Source organism: Miniopterus natalensis, chromosome 2 (assembly GCF_054644295.1).
Source record: "Miniopterus natalensis isolate mMinNat1 chromosome 2, mMinNat1.hap1, whole genome shotgun sequence".
Taxonomy (NCBI): domain Eukaryota; kingdom Metazoa; phylum Chordata; class Mammalia; order Chiroptera; family Miniopteridae; genus Miniopterus; species Miniopterus natalensis.
In genome coordinates this window covers 105,758,186-105,776,505 of record NC_142082.1, presented here as the reverse complement: position 1 = coordinate 105,776,505, position 18,320 = coordinate 105,758,186, and the positions used below count along the sequence as shown (strand labels likewise).

The 18,320-nt window shown below is 37.6% G+C and overlaps 1 protein-coding gene across 2 annotated transcripts in view; it reads right to left on the bottom strand.

The window, feature by feature from the left end:
• Positions 1-18,320, bottom strand: part of KDM5A (lysine demethylase 5A) — an 82,660-nt gene that overhangs the window by 9,406 nt on the left and 54,934 nt on the right. For both annotated transcript variants that reach the window (XM_016224857.2, XM_016224856.2), the window contains 5 exons: positions 15,660-15,821; positions 13,896-14,447; positions 13,380-13,523; positions 6,691-6,850; positions 4,634-4,854 (listed from right to left, as the gene is read on the bottom strand). In XM_016224857.2, coding sequence (XP_016080343.1) covers positions 4,634-4,854; positions 6,691-6,850; positions 13,380-13,523; positions 13,896-14,447; positions 15,660-15,821 — 1,239 coding nt within the window. The remainder of the gene's footprint in view (positions 1-4,633; positions 4,855-6,690; positions 6,851-13,379; positions 13,524-13,895; positions 14,448-15,659; positions 15,822-18,320) is intronic.

The window sequence follows — 18,320 nt, the reverse complement described above, 5'->3', positions numbered from 1 at the left end:
ATGGGATTTATTGTTTAATGGGTACAGAGTTTCTGTTTGGAATGTTTAAAAAGTTCTGGAAATAGTGGGGTGATCACTGCATAACATTGTGAATGTAATTAATACAACTGAACTGTATACGTAGAAAGTTAAAATGGTAAACTTTGTGTTGTATACACTATACAATAAATATTCTAGATATTTAAAAGACATTTTAAGAAAGCAAATATAATGTTCAATGAAGACAATCAATAGCGAAAAATAATGGCAAGCCCTAAATAAAATATCTCTTATTTTTAGCTTTCTGAAGGGAAAGAGGGCAAAAAAATTGTTAGCATATATTAATATAATCTGTAGCATCCCTATTTGAGATGAAAACATACACAGAAAACTAAGTGTACTAAATGTATATTAAATTATATAATAACTTTTTTGGTCTTTATTTACCACCGCTATAGTTCTTTATTAACTCATTTAATTAATAAATTCTTGGTGGTTAAAAAGTTATTAGAAATGTTATCAAAACATAAAATTGGCCCTGGCCAGCATGGCTCAGTGGTTACAGTGTTGGCCTGCAGACCTAAGGGTTGCGAGTATGATTCCTGGTCAAGGGCATGTACCTGGGTTGCAGGTTGATTCCCTGCGTTGGGGTGTGTGCAGGAGGCAACCAATCAATGTGTGTCTCTCCCACATCGATGTTTCTCTCTCCCCCCACTCTTTCCCTCTCTCTTCCTCCTCCCTCCCTCCCCCTCTCTAAAACATCAATGAAAAAATATCCTCAGGTGAGGATTAACAAGCAGACAAAAAAACCATATAAAATTGTATCATGATCTCATCACAAAGGATATGTGGTGACTTTAACAAGAGCTAGAAAACAGTTGATGTAACAAAGCAAAACACACATTTTTCTTTTCAACTTCCAAATATTGTTGCTATGATGTGCCAATGTAATAAATATTAAAATTTTAATAGTAAAAGTATGCCTAGTAACAGGAAGAACAAGGAGGGAGGTTGAAAAAGAAATGCTGGAAATATAAGTTTGATAATTACTTAGAAAATAACACTTGAGCTAAGAAATATATGATTTCACTCATATGTGGGATATAAAACTGAAACTCATAGACATAGCATGGCAGTTACCAGAGGGAAGGGGATGGGGTGGGGGATAACGGGGACCAAATATATGGAAGTGATGGAAGATGACATGACTTTTCGGTGGTGGGCACACAATGCAATATACAGATCATGTATCATAGAAATGTACACCTGAAACTTATATGACCTCATGAACCAATGTCACCACAATAAACTTAATAAATAAATATAAATAAATAAATAAAGGGATTTTGGGATGAAAAATACAATGAAGTTGCCAATTAAAAAAAAGAAAGAAAATATGTTTGATAATTACTTAGGAAATAACCCTTGAGAATTTTTCCACAGATTTGTGAATGGAAAATCTTTGATAAGGACCTAAAAATCTGCAGAATCCAAAGAAACACTGCATTATAAAGGTCTAAGTCTATCACATCTTGAACAAGATTTTTAACCTCTGAATACCTTTTATTTCCTTACATGTAAAATAAGAGAATCAGATGAGATAATGAATTTGAAGAAAATGCTCTGTATAATGGAAACCATTATTTATATTAGGCTACACACGCTGCATCTGACTCTCAAACCAAAACATACTAAACTATAGTTTGCTACGCATATCTGTATCAACAACTATTGGTGACACTGTACCATTCCATTACATGGAAACAAATAATGAAAAGAATACTAGAAATCAAATGCCAGAGTTAGAAACCCAGTCTCTGTTTTTACTACATGTGTGACCATAGGCAAGTTTCCACCTCTCAGGTCCCAAATTTCTTCACATGCAGGGCTAAATACTTGCCCTGCCTATCCTTTTCCCTCTCCCCCTTCAGGATTATGGTGAGGATCAAATGAGATCATGGATATATAAACACTGTATATATTAGAAACTGCTATACAAGTATAATAGATGGATGTGGACATTCCCTCTCCACTTCTATATAACCATTTCCTTAGGAACCTACACACACTTATCCATTCATCTACTGATGGACACTTAGGCTGCTTCCACATCTTGGCTATTGATAATGCTGTAATTAACATATGGACATCTATGTTTTTTCAACTTAGTGTTTTGAGTTTCTTTGGATAAATACCCAGAAGTGAAATAGCTGGATTCTTCTTTGTCTCTATACAGCCTTTGTTTTAAAGTCTATTTTGTCTAGTAAAAGCATTACTACCCCAGCTTTTTTTATTATTTCCACTTTCATAAAATATCTTTTTCCATTACTTTACTTTCAGTCTGTGTGTGTGTGTCATTTGATTTGAAGTGAGTCTCTTATACACAGCATATGTAAGGGTCTTCTTTTGTTATCCATTCAGCCATTGTATATCTTTTTTTTTTTTTTTAAATATACCTTTATTGATTTCAGAGAAAGGAAGAGAGGAGAGAGAGAGAAACATCAATGATGAGTCGTCACTGATAGGCTGCCTCTTGCAGGCCCCCTACTGGGGATGGAGCCCACAACTCAGACATGTGCCCTGATGGAATTGAACCGCAATCTCCTGGATCCTAGGTCGATGCTCAACTGCTGAGCCATGCCCAGCTGGGCACCACTGTATATCTTTTGATTAGAGCATTTAATCCACTTGCACTTAGAGTAATTGTTGATAGATATACATTTATTACCATTTTATTATTCATATTTTTGACGCTCCTCTTCCTTCAAAAAGACCCTGTCAACATTTCTTATAATACTGGTTTGGTGGCGATACACTCCTTTAGCTTTTTCTTGTCTGAGAATCTCTTTATATGCCCTTCAATTCTAAAGGATAGCTTTGCTGAGTAATCTTGGTTGTAGGTCCTTGCTTTTCATCACTTCGAATAATTCTTGCCAATCCCTCTGGCCTGCAAAATTTCCGTTGAGAAATCAGCTGACAATCTTATGGGAGCTCTCCTAAATAGTAGGTACCTAACTAATTTTCTCTTGCTGCTTTTAAGATTTTTCTCTTTGTCTTTCATCTTTGGCATTTCAATTACGGTGTGTCCTGGTGTAGGTCTCTTTGGATTCATCTTGTTTGGAATTCTCTGTTCTTCCTGGATTTGTATGTCTATTTCATTCACCAAGTTAAAGTTTTCCATCATTTTTCAAATGTTTTCAATTCCTTCCTCTCTCTCTTCTCCTTCTGGCACCCCCATGATGTGAATATGTTGGTACACTTGATGTCCCAGAAGACTCCTCAAACTATTTTCTTTTTTAATTATTTTTCTTTTGCTGTTCTGATTGGGTGTTTTCTGCTTCCTTATCTTCCAAATCACTGATTTGATTTTCTGCTTCATCTAGTCCACTGCTGATTCCTTGTAATGTATTCTTAATTTGTTATTGTAGCCTTATTTCTGACTGGTTCTATTTTATGTTTTCTATCTACATTTTTGTTTCCTATCTCTTTGTTGAAGTTCTTGAGATATCCTTAAGCATCCTTAGAACAAGTGTTTTGAACTTTGTCTCTGGTAGATTGCTTATATCATTTTGTTTAGTTCTTTTTTTGGAGTTTTGTTCTGTTCTTTTATTTGGGACATGTTTCTTTTTCTCCTCATTTTGGCTGCCTTCCTGCGTTTGTTTCTATGTTTTAGGCAGAGCTTCTACATCTTCTGGTCTTGGTAGAGTGGTCTTATGTAGTAGCTATCCTGTAGGGCCCAGTAGCACAGCCTCCCTGGTCACCTGAACTGTGCACTCCAGATGTGCTCCCCATGTGGACTGTGTGTACCCTCCTGTTGTAGTCTTGATTGCTGTTTGGCAATGGGAGGAATTTCCCCCCAGGCCAATTGGATGCAAGGACTATCCACAATCATAATGGGGGACATGCTGTGCAGTAGCTGACCCCACGGAGCTGGACTCACTTGAGCAGGACTCTGGTGTCTGCTGAGTGCACCCCTTGAGTGTGTTGCTCATGGAGATGGTTGAGTGGTGCTTTGCCATGGTCTGAAGCTGTTCACTGGATGTGCTGGCTTTGGGGCCTCCCAGGAGGTGCAAGCCAAGGTTGGCCACCATCTGTGTCCTGCCCAGGGCCACCCAGCATGAGCTACAAAGTGATCTACAGATGGCTGCTACTTGTGATTCTGAAAGTGGCTAGAGTAGGGCAAACTGTAAACCAAGGCTGGCTGCCACTAGTGTTGGGGCTGGGGCCACTTACCATAAGGTACAGGACACAACAAGGCCAGATGCTCCTTGATTTAGAGATTTTAGGAAAGTAGGCAGCATGAGCCAATACTTGGGTAGTTGTTGCTTTTTTAGCCATTATATTTTCCCCTGCCTAACTTTTGGGCCTTTGAATGGTGGGAGTTTGGCTAAGAAAGCTGTTCTAAATTGGTAATTTTCAGTAACCCCATTTCTTTTAAGCAGAAATGGTCTATTTTCCCCAAAATTATACATCACATAAAATCTCGATAAAGAAAACCATAAAGTAGAATTACTTTGGCTTAATCAGAAAGGAGGACAGCCAGAATACTACCCACTCAGCCATCTCCACTTGCCAGCATTTATGGTACCTCCAAGAAACTTGGGCCTTCTAAATAGTTTTATAACCACTGTTTGAACAAGCTTTAAATCCATACCTCCATGATATGCAGGAATCTGTCTTCAGAGGGTGGGTGTGTGGCCTGCAAAATCCGCCATATGTGTTGAGTCTCATCTAGAGATACTTCCAGGAGATCTCCAATCATCATAAGTTCTTCCAGTTGGGCTTTAGCTCCAGGTGACAACTCCAACACTGGAGGTTCCAAACTTCGGGGCACCAAAGGGCTCTTCCGAGGTTGTTTCCTTGGAGTGCTAGAACCTTTCCAAAAAAATATGATACAAAACAAAATGAAAATTATGAAAAGAAATGTAATGTTTCCAAAGTAAATATTTAGAGGAATGGTTCTTTCTCCTCAAATACTTTACACATTCGAATTGACTGCATCATTATGAAAGTGAAAATGAAATTAAAAACAAATACAGAACAAAAAGATCTAGAATTCTAAGGCCCATTCTAAAATATTGGTTTAGAGTAGAAAATTGGTTCTGTATTATTTATTTACCTGTGATTAAAGAAGGGGAATAGAAAAGAATCTCTTAATCCATGCTCTCTCCCGTTTAGAGGACACCAACAGATTAAACATATACCTGCCCTACATAAGTGGTTATTTTTCTAATGAGCAAATAACAAACACAGTTGACCCTTGAACAAAGTGGTTTAAACTGCAGGGGTCATGGTCCACTTTTATGTGGATAACTGTGTGTCTACTTAAGTGGAGATTTTTAAAACTTGTGTATAAGTGTATTAAATCTGCCTCATTCAAGGATCAAATGTATTTTGTTGTTGTTAATCCTCACCAGAGGATATTTTTTCCATTGATTTTTAGAGAGAGTGGAAAGGAGGGTGGGAGGAAGGAGATGAGAGAGTGAGAGTGAGAGAGAGAGAGAAACATCTATGTGAGAGACACATGCAACCAGGGCCAGGGATCAAATCTGCAACACAGGTACGTGCCCTTGATGGGGAAACCAACCCGTGACCCTTCAGTGCTCAGGCAAACGCTCTAACCCCTGAGCCACCCGAGCTAGAGCAGGTCAACTGTATTTTTGATCCAAGACTGGGAATCTGTGTATGCACAGGGCTCACTTAAGTTATATGCTAATTTTCCACTGCAAGGTGAGTCAGTGACCCTAACCTCCACATTGTTCAAAGGTGAATTGTAATACGCTGTCCGGCAAAATTCTGAATTTTTACTATGAAGAGATGAACACCTTTCATTTTTCAGAGGTATAACCTAAAGCAGTGTGACTTAGGCTTCCTGAAACTAGAATATTCTTTTCTTTTAATCCTCAACCGAGGATATTTTTTCCATTGCTTTTCAGAGTGGGAGAGTGGTGGGTGGGGGGTAGGGTAGAGAAACATCAATGTGAGAGAGATACATCACTGGTTGCCTCCTGCACTCACCTCTACCAGGGCTGGGGGTCGAGCTTGCAACCGAGGCACATGCTCCTGGCTGGAATCAAATGTGGGACCTTTCAGTCCACAGGCCAACGCTCTAACCACTGAACCAAACAGGCTAGGGCTAGAATGAATATTCTTAAAAAGCAACAAGTTCCTTAACAACTGGTAATGAATAAAAAAAAAGACTAAATGACTCGTTATCAGAGATTTTATAAAAATGAGAGACAGGGCCCAGCCGGCATGGCTAAAAGGTTGAGCATTGACCTATGATTCAGGAGATCATCGTTCGATTCCCGGTCAGGGCACATGTCCAGGTTGGGAGCTCGATCCCCAGTTGGGGGGGTGCAGGAGGCAATCAATGATTCATAATTGATGTTTTTTTCTCTCTCTCTCCTTCTCCCTTCCTATCTCTTGAAATCAATAAAGACTATTTTTTTTAAAGAGAGATAGGACTAGATAGCCTCTAATGTTCTTCTAACTAGGATTCAATAATTCTATGTAAGTTTTCAGATTATCACCTAATGACAGTAAATGAAAACAGGGACTGGCTTCTAACCAAAATTGCATTTTTAGGTTCTAATAAAATTTCATGCCAAAGTTATGTATTTAAGAGGAATTCACAGTCTTGATTAATACAATGGTTTTTTCTCACTGGTTTCAGGCTTATCTTCTCCACACTGTTTTAAAGGGTAATACCTTGAGAACAACTCTTAGAAGCAGAAGAATAAGCATGTTCTGCACAGAATGAAGGTGCTGTCCACATGTGAGTGACAACCTCCTCAGACTTGATGGGAATCTCTTCATCACAAAAAAGATTGGGTTCCAGACTACTGGAGGACTTTACACTGGCTGTGTCCTGAAGAAGAAACAAAGAGGAGTATTCAAAATTAGAACCACTTAACTTATCCTATGACAACGATCTAAATGCAGGCTTTCAGGTTAAAACTTCTAATACATTCTAAAAATACTACTTTAAAATTAAATATATAACATTAAATAAGATAGGAAATGTCCACTGGGGGGGGGAAACAGTAATGACCCCAATTTCAAGCCAAAACGGAAAGAGTAAAAAGCTCAAAAATAATCCAGAGATAATAAAGCTACAAGAAAATAATATTAAGTAATTTACTCTATAGTTTATAACTCATAAAAACTCCTATACCCAAAAGAAGTTAAGGAACTCTGATACTTTGAAAAAAAATAAAATGGGCTTAGAAGGGGAAGAAAGGTTTAGATGTGACATCTTAAGGATACAAATCATTTAATCCTCTCTAAAGGTTTTCAAACCTGGAAGCTTACTAATTGCTCTTACTTAATACAATGAAGAGCCTGACTGACAATATTCAAATTATATAATTCTTACAGTTATGATTAGATCTCAGATGGTTCTCCCCTGTGGTTAATTTCCATAAACTCGTATGTACAGCTTTAATGGTCACAGTGGAATCAGAAAGACAGAAATCACAGGTGTTTCAACAAGGAGAATTTAATAAAATGAACTGGTTAAATGTACAGGGTGGGGCAAAAGTAGGTTTACAGTTGTTTGTAGTTGTTTACAGTTGTACTGAAAAGACAATAATCAATAAATAATAATACAAGAATAAACTGCTTCATGTACTCACAACTATAAACCTACTTTTGCCCTACCCTATACATTAAAGGCCTAAAAGACAAAAAGGTAACACCAAGATAATTGCAAGAAAGAGTTGTCATCCCAAGGGCTTGAGATAACAAAGGGATGAAGTGGAGTTATTACAACCTAAAAACTCAGAGGAGGGGTACTGGAGAATTGGGATTCAAATCTCTGAGTAAGAAGCACTAGCCAGTTAGTTCTGCTGTCTCCAATGGAACATGATGTGGTTGGTTGGTTTTTGGGATGTCAAAAAAAAAATTAGAAACTAGAAACAGTTGCCACTGCCAGGGTAAAAAATAAAAAAGCATGCAGTTCAGATTGTGACTGGAATGGAAAATATAACAGGAAAGATCAAGTCCCTTCTCATTGTTCAGACCATTTAATTTTCTCCAATGTCCTCTATTGGCAGAAGGGAGGCAGCAGGCAAAGGACAAATAGGTAGAGCAGAGATTGGCACACTACAACCTGTGGACCAAATCCAGCTGGCAGGCTGTTTTTTGTATGAAATATAAGCTAAAAATAGTTTTCACATTTTTAAAGAGTGGTTAGAAAAAAAAGAGGAATATGCAATAGAGACCACATGTGGCTCTCAAAGCCTAAAATATTTACTCTGCAAAATTATTATTATATCTTAATATACATTAATATGTTGATATATTTATTACTTTACAGAAAAAGTTTACAAACCCCTGGTATAGAGTTCTACCCCCAGCAACACAAAGACTATTATAAAAGAGTGAGTTAGTAGAAGAGAGACAAATGCTTAATGACTAATGTAACACCTGATTCTCCTTGTAGGTTGTAGGAAAGGAAAATCTGCTATCATGAGATTATCCTTAATTAAACAGGACACTTAAAACGTTTTATAATACGATTCTGGAAGACAATGCCACTCACTGAAAATTTAGGAATAGCAGTTCATTGTCTTCTTCCCTATTCAAGAATTTAAGTTCTGTACTTTCCTACTTTAGTTCCAGATGCTGCTTCTCACTGACTAGAACTGGAACTGTCTTTTCTGACCTTGATTCTACTCATTTCATTATAACTCACGCAGGAAACTTTGTTAGGCTTTCAAAATGGAAAAGGTGGTGAACAGAAGATAATGGAGGAAAGTAATAATAAGTAAAAAGAAAATTTTTTAAAAATTACTTCCCCAAGTGAAGTACAAAATGTGAAGAGGTATAATATTGACTTTGGTAAATTAAAGATGCATTGTTACATAGACAATAGTGTGGTGAAGGCCTATAATGGGGGATGCAGGGTGGAGAGGATCAATGGGGGAAAAGGAGAATATCTGTAATACTTTCAACAATAAGGATAAATTAAACAAAAAAAATTATTTAAAAAAATACATTGTAAGCCCTAGAGGAATCATTGAAAAATAAAAATAAAAAAGGTATAAGAAACTAATAAAAAATGAAATAAAACATTTTTTAATTCAATTAACACAAAAGAAGTCAGGAAAATAGCAACAGAAAAACAAAAAACAAAAGAACTTAATAAAAAATAAATAGCAAGATGGCCAACTTAAACCCAACCATGTCAACAATTACATTAAATGTAAATGAACTACACACTCTCAATTAAAAGATCTTAATATTACTTTAAAAAAATATACACACAAAAATAAGACTCAACTATTTATTTTAAAATTACATATATATGCAGAATACAGACAAGGGCCCTATTATATGTTATCTCAAGAGACACATTTTAAATATAAAGACACAGATAACTTGAAAGTAAAAGGTTGATAAACAACAAGCTTAAACAAATTACTCTCCCTAAGGAGGAAAATTATAGTTCAGTCCCACTAATGGCAAATATGGAACAGCCTCTCAGTTAGAAATGTGTTTTATATATAGATTTATCACTCCATCTTATCTGGTATTAGGTCAGACTAAAGTCTAGGGCAAAAGTCTACTCTATTTCCACTAAAGCTCAAGCCACCCAGGTATTAACAAGGATGAGAAGAAAAAAATAAAAGAATCTAAGTGCTTAACTTGCCTTCCTCTAAAATAAACAAGTACTTTCTGGGAGATAATAATTACTATTATTTTATACCCTCCTTTCTGATGTGGAATTCTGCACATATATGCATTTGTAAAATATAAACTTTAATATGAATAAACAGTTTCAATAAAGGTAAACAATATGCCTTAAAAGGAAATAATTATATAAATACGTGAAAGGGTATTCCAGACACAATCACAAAAGATCTGTGATGGACTGCTTCATTAAATATATATTTTCCTAAGTAATAATTTTCTTGAATTGCTGCTCAGAATATTTTAGCAGTGATCACAGAGTATTACATGCAAAATGAAGTAAACAATGTGAAGCACAAACCGTCTGTTTTAAATATTTAAATGCTACAATAACTAAGATCAAATAACCGATTTTATTTTTCTATATAATTATGCCCTCTTCTACCTAAACCAGTACAGGGCTCTTCTTCAAGCAAAGACATTAAATTCAACCTATTTTAGGGATAAATTCATGGTCCATAATTGGGGACATCACACAAAAGGAAAATTCACCAAGCCAATTGCAAATAAATTGGCAAATATAATTTCCATTATAGTAAGTCTTTGCTCTATGGGAAAATACTCAAAAGTAAAATTTTTGTTAATGCAAAAATACCCACATCAAGGTAACTTTTACTTTGAATTACCACCTAAGTCTTGCCACCATTCTTCCGCTCTTCTAAGCTGTCAAACACAATGCTAACAACATAAAATCTATAATTTTATTTTTCACCTTGCCAATACCCTGACCAAAGAAGAAACTGTAGGCTAAAACTCCCACATAAATTTTGCAAAAAAGAACTACTGCATACAACTGTATCAAACCATAGTTTTGATCCCTAACCCTGAAATCATGTAATACCTGTGATGTTCTGTTTATATGGGTTACAAATCTGCTTCCAAATCTGCATCCTGTTTAGCAATTCTATAGTAGTGGTTGATTATTAATGTGTTAGAAAGATAAGCCAAGTATTGGAGGACGCAAAGCTATGGCACGCAGGCAATTCTAGTATTAGCTAACTAACTTATACGTGGCATGGGCTGTATTTCCTTTCAACTGCTCCTGGTCATCCTATATAACTTTACAAACAAAGATAGTCATTAACTTCAGGGTAAAAAGGTGCTTAGAACCTTATTTTAACAGGATAATTCAAATTTCAACTTTTCTCAAGTCTTTATTTCATGTAACTACAAAGCCCCTCATTAAAACATTCCCTGGGATCATTTTTTAAAAAATCCTCATCCGAGGACATGTTTATTGATTTGAGAGGAAGAGAAAGGGACAGTGAGAGGGAGAAAGAGAAGGCGGGGGTGGGGGGGAACACTGATCTGTTGTCTCCCGAGAGTGCCTCAGAACTAAGTATTGAACTCACAACCTAGATATGGGCCCTGACTAGGAACCGAACCCACCACCTTTTTGGTGTACAGGACGGTGCTCCAAACAGCTGAACCACCCAGCCAGGGCCTCTGGATCCATTTTTATCTTGAAAAAAATATTTTCAGCAAATAATTTATAAGCATCTATGATGGATGGTTTTAATTTTATATCCTGAAAATTTAATACTGATGATATTCATTGCTCTAAGAATGAGTTTACATCCCTGATTTGCATGCTGAAAACACACACAAAAAAATAGTTAAGGGGCATGGAAAAGATTGCACCCTAGGTCTTGAATACAAAAGAGCATGAACTTCTAAGGAGATTCCAAGAAGGCAGCAGATTAAGTGGAAGCTAAACTGACACTCTCCCAGGACCAAACTGGAATTATAACTAAAATAAGAGAAAAACCATCCTGAATAATCAACAAAAGACTAGCTGGAGAATAACCTCATAAACAAGGAAATAAAGTGAAGACTGTATAGAGGCTGGTAGGAAGTGTCGAGGAGCAAGAGGGCTGGCTGGGCTTCCACAGACAGCAGCTGAAGGTCCAGAGGGATATTTTAGCTGTGGGGGATACCCAGAGAACTCTGGAATCTAAATCCCAAGCTGGGCTCCCAAGTCCAAAGCACCAGAACTGAGAAAAGGGCCCACATAACATCTGGTTGTGAAAAAAAAGCAGCAGCATTTTCTGCTTGCTGGAGACGGCTGGAAATGCAGGCATCCTCTTAAAGAGCCAACACACAAACTTTCATGTGCAGCCCCTCACCTTACTCTCCAGCACAGGGAGGGTAGAGTAAACTAGAGCTGTGTGAGGAGAATGCAGGGTTGGGGACTGTGGGGATAGAGCTCGGATTCCTGTGTTGAGTCATTTCCCCAAATGGCAGAGAACATCTTTCTCAGGCAGATCTTTACCATCCAGACAGCTTTTGCCTGTGGGGAAGCAACTGCCACACTCTGTTGGAAAACCTCTTGACCCACCCTGTGGACTTTACGCCTTGCTGTGGTCTACAGCCCGAGGCTCATTAAGATACTGAGAATAACAATCAGCCTGTAGGCAAAGGTGGATCTCTGGATGTTTTGAGTCTTTGCCTGATCTGCTTCTGGACCCAGGGCTTGGAAAAGCAACCTTGGTGCACATCTTGGTCCTGTCCAAATGTACCCTGCCCCAGCAGAGGGAGCCACGAGCTGTGGAGTGCAGAAAGCTCCAAACAGGGTACTTGGCCAGTCAGAAACATCTGACATTGTCCTGCACCAGAGACCCTCCAAAAAGACTGGGATTCCTAGCAGATCCATCTAATATGTAGAAACAAACCCAAACTGGCAGCCAAAATGGGGCGATAAAAACAAACCCCAAGTGAAAGAACAAAAGAACTCTCCAGAAGAGATAAATGAAATGGAAATAAGGAACCTATCAGATATAGGGTTTAGAATAATGATTGTAAAGATACTCAACAGCATGAGAAAAGAAATGGAAACTATGAAGAAAATTAAGAATGACATAGCAGAAATAAAGAATACACTGGAAAGGACAAACAGCAGATTAGTGGATGCTGAGGATCGAATCAGTGACTTAGAAGACAGGGTAGAAAAAACTGCTCAGTCAGAGATGAAAAAAGAATAAAAACAAAAAACAGGAGGGGGAGCTGTGGGACAACAATATGAAACATACAATATTCGCATCACAGAAACACCAGAAGATGAAGAAAGTGACCAAGGGATAGAGAACCTGTTTGAAGAAATAGTGGCAGAAAACTTCCCTAACTTGGTGAAGAAAAAAGATGCACGAATTCAGGAGGCACAGAGTCCCAAGTAAGAAGGACCCAAAGAAGCCCACATCCAGACACATCATAATTAAAATGCCAAAAATTCAAGATAAGAGAGAATCTTAAAGGCAGCAAGAAAAAAGCAACTTGTTATTTACAAAGGAGCTCCTATAAGGTTGTTAGCTGATTTCTCATCAGAAACTACAGGTCAGAAGGGAATGGCATCAAGTATTCAAGGAAATGAAAAGCAAGGATCTGAAATCAAGACTAACAACTAAAAAAAATACGCAATCAGTCATGACAGCTTTCAGTAACTAACTGCATAATTTTGCCGGTCCCTCTAAGCCATAGCGAGTTACAAGGTGAGAAAAAGAAAGTTTAAAAATTCTACCCTTTAATAAAAATTATTTCATCAATGTATATTTTTGGAGCTTTGAAAAAAAATGCTATCACCATAAACTCAAGATAAATAGATTACTAGCTTTCTCTTCCACTCTCAGGCCTCAAATATCAGTATTAAACAACTTCTTAAACAAACCAAGTGATCAGGTATGTACCCACAGACCTGGCCATGTAATTACCTTCATGTCATAGCCATATGTCTCCCGAATGTCTTCATCAGAATCTGTTTCTTCGTCATCATAATCCATTGTTTGTCGAGGGGAAGAAGATACGCTGCTCACCACCCGGTTAAAAGCAGACTGCTGGAAACTAGGTAAATGTCCCTAAACAACAAATAATTCCAGGATGAACAGATACACATTAAATAAATATGGGTAATATGCGATTATGACTACCAAGATGTAATGAACTTGCAAAGTGGCTAACAGAGTTCACCAGTTAGTACAAGAGCAAATTACCTGCCTATGATAACAGGGTCCACCTGAATGATATTTCCAGGTAATTTTTCACTAAAATGACCAAGGTATATATCCAAAGAAAATCCTATGGGCGTATATAGAAAGAAGACTTTATGGATAATATAACTGCTGACAACTTACTATTGCCTTCCTAATCAACTGGTAAGATAGAGTTGATTTACTATTTATACATTCACAAATATTATCTCATGAAATCTTAGAAAATCCTAAACTTGCCTGTAAGTCTGGATTGGCAGCTGCTTTTTGGAGTTCTGCACTGATGATCTTTTCAGTTTTTTCTCGAGCTGCCTGCTCCACCATACGCTGGCTCAAGACAGACAGTTTGGCCAGGGCAGAAGACAGTTCATCTGTGGCTAGGGCCTGCCGGGCTCTATCCTGCCAACTCATAGCACGTTCTGTCAAACACTGAAGGGCTTCTCCTTCAGGCAACCGTACAGGCAACTTCTGAAGGGATACTAGGAGTGACAGAATAGTCTCTAGCCTTGGCCTTCGAGACCGCATACAAAGAGGGCACAGGAATTTTACTTCTTTAGCCTGCCAGCTAGATCCTTTTTTCTGGGAACTTGACTTAGGCAGCGGAACACAGCTGTTATGGAACCAGTCTTTACAGAGCTCACACTGCAGCATAAATCCGCTGGCTGTCTTGCGGCAAATGCAAAATTTTACTTCTTCTATGCGGTCCACCATTGTCATCTTGGCTAGATTGGCTGCTCTGAGGGAATGCATGGCTTCAATCTCTTTTTGCTCCCGTTCTTTGAAAACTGCCACCTGTACACAAAAAACATTTAATAGAAAGGAGTCACTGCAAAATACTCCAAAAATACCAAATCCTCAAGGCCTTTAAAGGATCATCTCCAAGTTGTGGCCTCATGGTGACATAACATTGTCCTTTAAAAAAAATCAGTTGTCAATCATTTCCTAAAATGTGGGGCAGGCTGAGAGCTTCCATGCAAACATTCCTTGTCTGTGAAATGGGCAAAGTGTTACTATATTTGATCATTTCATCAGTAGAATACTTTGCCTGGCAAAACTGACCTTTTAGGCAGGTTCCCTAATGAGAAATCATTTTAATGCCCTCGAAACAGGGTCATTTGTCAACAATATTATAATAACTATGTACGGTGCCAGGTGGGTACCTGAAATACTGGGGGAATACTTGGTAAAGTATATGATTATGCAACCACTATGCTGTACACCTGAAACTAGTATAAAATAATGTTGAATGTAAAGTGTAATTGAAAAATAAAACTAAAAAACAAAAAAACAGGATCATTTGTAGGCAGAAACAGCCATACGTAACTTGGCTTACTATTACACAATGCCCAAATTCATTTTTATTTTTTCCTCTATTTCCTCAGACTCCTAGTAATCTTAACACATTCTTCCTACTTTCAAAAAACAAAAACAAAAACACCATAATTCCAATTAGTTAAAGCATTTTATTGAGCACTCACTATACTATTGAATGCTAATAAGGGAAGGGAGATATTTTAAACTGCAGCTGGTATCAGTAAGCTAATATAATACCTTTGAAAAGCACAATAGTATTAAGCATCACAAAATGCTATTAAATTCTAACCCAGTAATCCCATTCCCAAGAGTCAAGTGTTGGAAAATAACTTGAAAAAGGAAAAGGCTATACAAAGAAGTTTACTTTATTAGCATCCATAATAGCAAACACTAAGTAGTAACAACCAAATGTTCAATATCAGAAAAATGTTCAGCAAATTATAAAAAATTTGATAGAATATTAGACAACTATTAAAACAACAATATAGAACAGAGACATGAAAAAGACGATTTCAGGAAGAGAACAGAATAGTAAACTTTTTATATACTTTGATTATAAATATTAAAAAATATCTGAAATAAAGTCAAAGAAAATACAGAAAAATTAAAATAATTAAGGATGAAACAGTGAATGTGCTTCATAGAATTTTGTATTCATGCAAAGTCAAGATATATATCATAATTTCTTACCACCATGGCTGTATCTCTGGTTTCCTCCAATCCTTCCTCCAGATCACTCAGAGGCTCAAGGTCCAAATCCTTTTCTTTTTCTTTTTCTATTAGTTCTTTTACTTTTTTCCTTCTGTTTTTACCACTCCCATATATACCAATGTCAGTTCGGGGACTTAGCACCTACAAAAATAAAACCAAATACTGAGCTCTGGTTTAAAAAAAAATCTTAAAACTGAAAATATTAACAGGAACCATTTATTGATTACTCACCAAGTCTCCTAGGCACCTTCTTAAGGACTTAACACACATTATCTAACTCAACTCTGAAGTAGGTATTATCTGTATTTTATAAACAAGGGAAACAGGCTCAGAAAGGAAACAACTTGCCCAAGTACACAGGGTCAGTCAATTAGGAAGCCAGTTCTCAAACATGAAACTATCATATTCCAAAGCCTATGTCCTATTAGCTAAAGCATTTTATTGAGCACTCACTATACTATTGAATGCTAATAAGGGAAGGGAGATATTTTAAACTGCAGCTGGTATCAGTAAGCTGGTATAATACCTTTGAAAACACAACAGTATTAAGCATCACAAAATGCTATTAAATTCTAACCCAGTAATCCCAATAAATAAATCACTTATTTATTTTTATTTTATTTTCAATTACAATTGACATACATTATATTAGTTTCAGGTGTACACCCCAGTAGTTAGATATAACTTACTAAGTGATTATTCCAATAAATCTCGTACACATCTGACACCACACAGTTATTGGAATATTATTGACTATATTCCCTATGCTGTACTTTATATCCCCTTCACTATTCTGTAACCACCAATTTGTACTTCTTAATGCCTTCACCTTTTCAACCCATTCTCCCAACATCCCTCCCATCTAGCAACTATCAAAATGTTCTCTGTGTCTGAGTCTGTTTCTGTTCAGCTTATTCATTTATTTTGTTTTTTAGATTCAAATGTTGATAGAAATATATTTATTGCCATTTTATTGTTCATATTTTTTATCTTTTTTTCCTTTTTCGTAAAGAAGACCCTTTAACATTTCATATAATCCTGGTTTGGTGTTGATGAACTCATTTAGCTTTTTCTTGTGAGATGCTCTTTATCAGTCCTTTGATTAAAATGTTAGCTTTGCTGGGTACAGTAAACTTGGTTGTAGGTTCTTGCTTTCCATCACTTTGAGTATTTCTTGCCAATCCCTCCTGGCCTGCAAAGTTTCTGTTGAGAAATCGACTCCCTTGTAGATAACCAACTGCTATTCTCTTGCTAATTTTAGTATTCTTTGTCTTTAAGCTTTTCCATTTAAATTGTGATGTGTCCTGGTATAGGCCTCTTTGGGTTCATTTTGTTTGGGACTCTCTGTGCTTCTTAGACTTGTATCTACCTATTTACTTCACCAAATTACAAAAGTTTTCGGTCATGTTTTTAAATAGGTTTTCCATTTTTTGCTCTCTCTCTTCTCCTTCTGACAACCCAATGATGGTAACGTTGGTATGCTTGAAGTTGTCCCAGAGGCTCCTTACACTATCCTCATTTTGTGGACTTTTTTTTGTTGCTGTTCTGATTGGGTGTTTTTAATTTCCTTATATTCTAAATCGCTGGTTTGATTCTCGGCTTCATTTACTCTATTGTTGATTGCTTATAAATTATTCATTTCAGTTAGTGTATCCTTCATTTCTGACTGTTCCTTTTATATGCCATGGAGGTTTTCACTAAATTTAATGAGTATCTGTATAACCAGGGTTTTGAAATATGCATTTAGTAGAATGCTAGTCTCTGTTTGGTTTAGTTCTTTATCTGGAGTTTTGTTCTGTTCTTTCATTTGGGACGTTTCATTCTCTCCTTATTTTGGCATCCTCCCTATTTTGTTTCTGTTTTAGGTAGAGCTGCTCATATCTCCCAGGCTTGGTAGAGTTGCCTAATATAGTAGGTGTCCTCTAGGGTCAAGTGACACAGCCACCCTATCACCCAAGCTGGGCACTTGAGGTGCACCTTCATGTAGACTATGTACACTCTCTGTAGTAGTTGAACTTTGATTGCTACTGGCACATCAATGGGAAGGATTTACCCCTAGGCTGATCAACTACAAGGACAGGCTGTAATCACTGGCCACCAACCTCCGACCACCACGGAGGATCAGCCGTGCAGGGGTCAACTCCAGGGAGCAGGACTTACTTCAGTAGGGCTCTGGTACACGCTGAGTGCCCCTCCTTGAGTGTGTCACTTGTGGAGGTGTTTGGGTAGTACTTTGACATGGTCTGAAGCTGTCCACTGGGTGCACTGCCTCTGGGACCTCCAGGGAGATGCAGGCCAAGGTCAGCCACCACCTGTGCTCTTCCCAGGGCCACCAGGCATGAGCTACAAAGCAATCTGCAGATGGCTGCTACTTATGCTGAGTTTGGAGGTGCCCCTGTAAGACCAAGCTGTGACCCAAGACCAGCTGCTACTAGTGTCAGGCCTAGGGCCAGGCTACCTGAGGCCAGATGATGCTTGTTTTGAGAGATTTTAGGAAAATCTGAAGCATGAGCCAAAACAGGCCATTTATATGGAAAGGCCACTGGAAACAGCTTGGGCCCTGGCTGGGTAGCTCAGTTGGTTCGAGCATGATCCTGGTACGCCAAAGTTGCAGGTTAGATTCGTGGTCAGGGTACATAC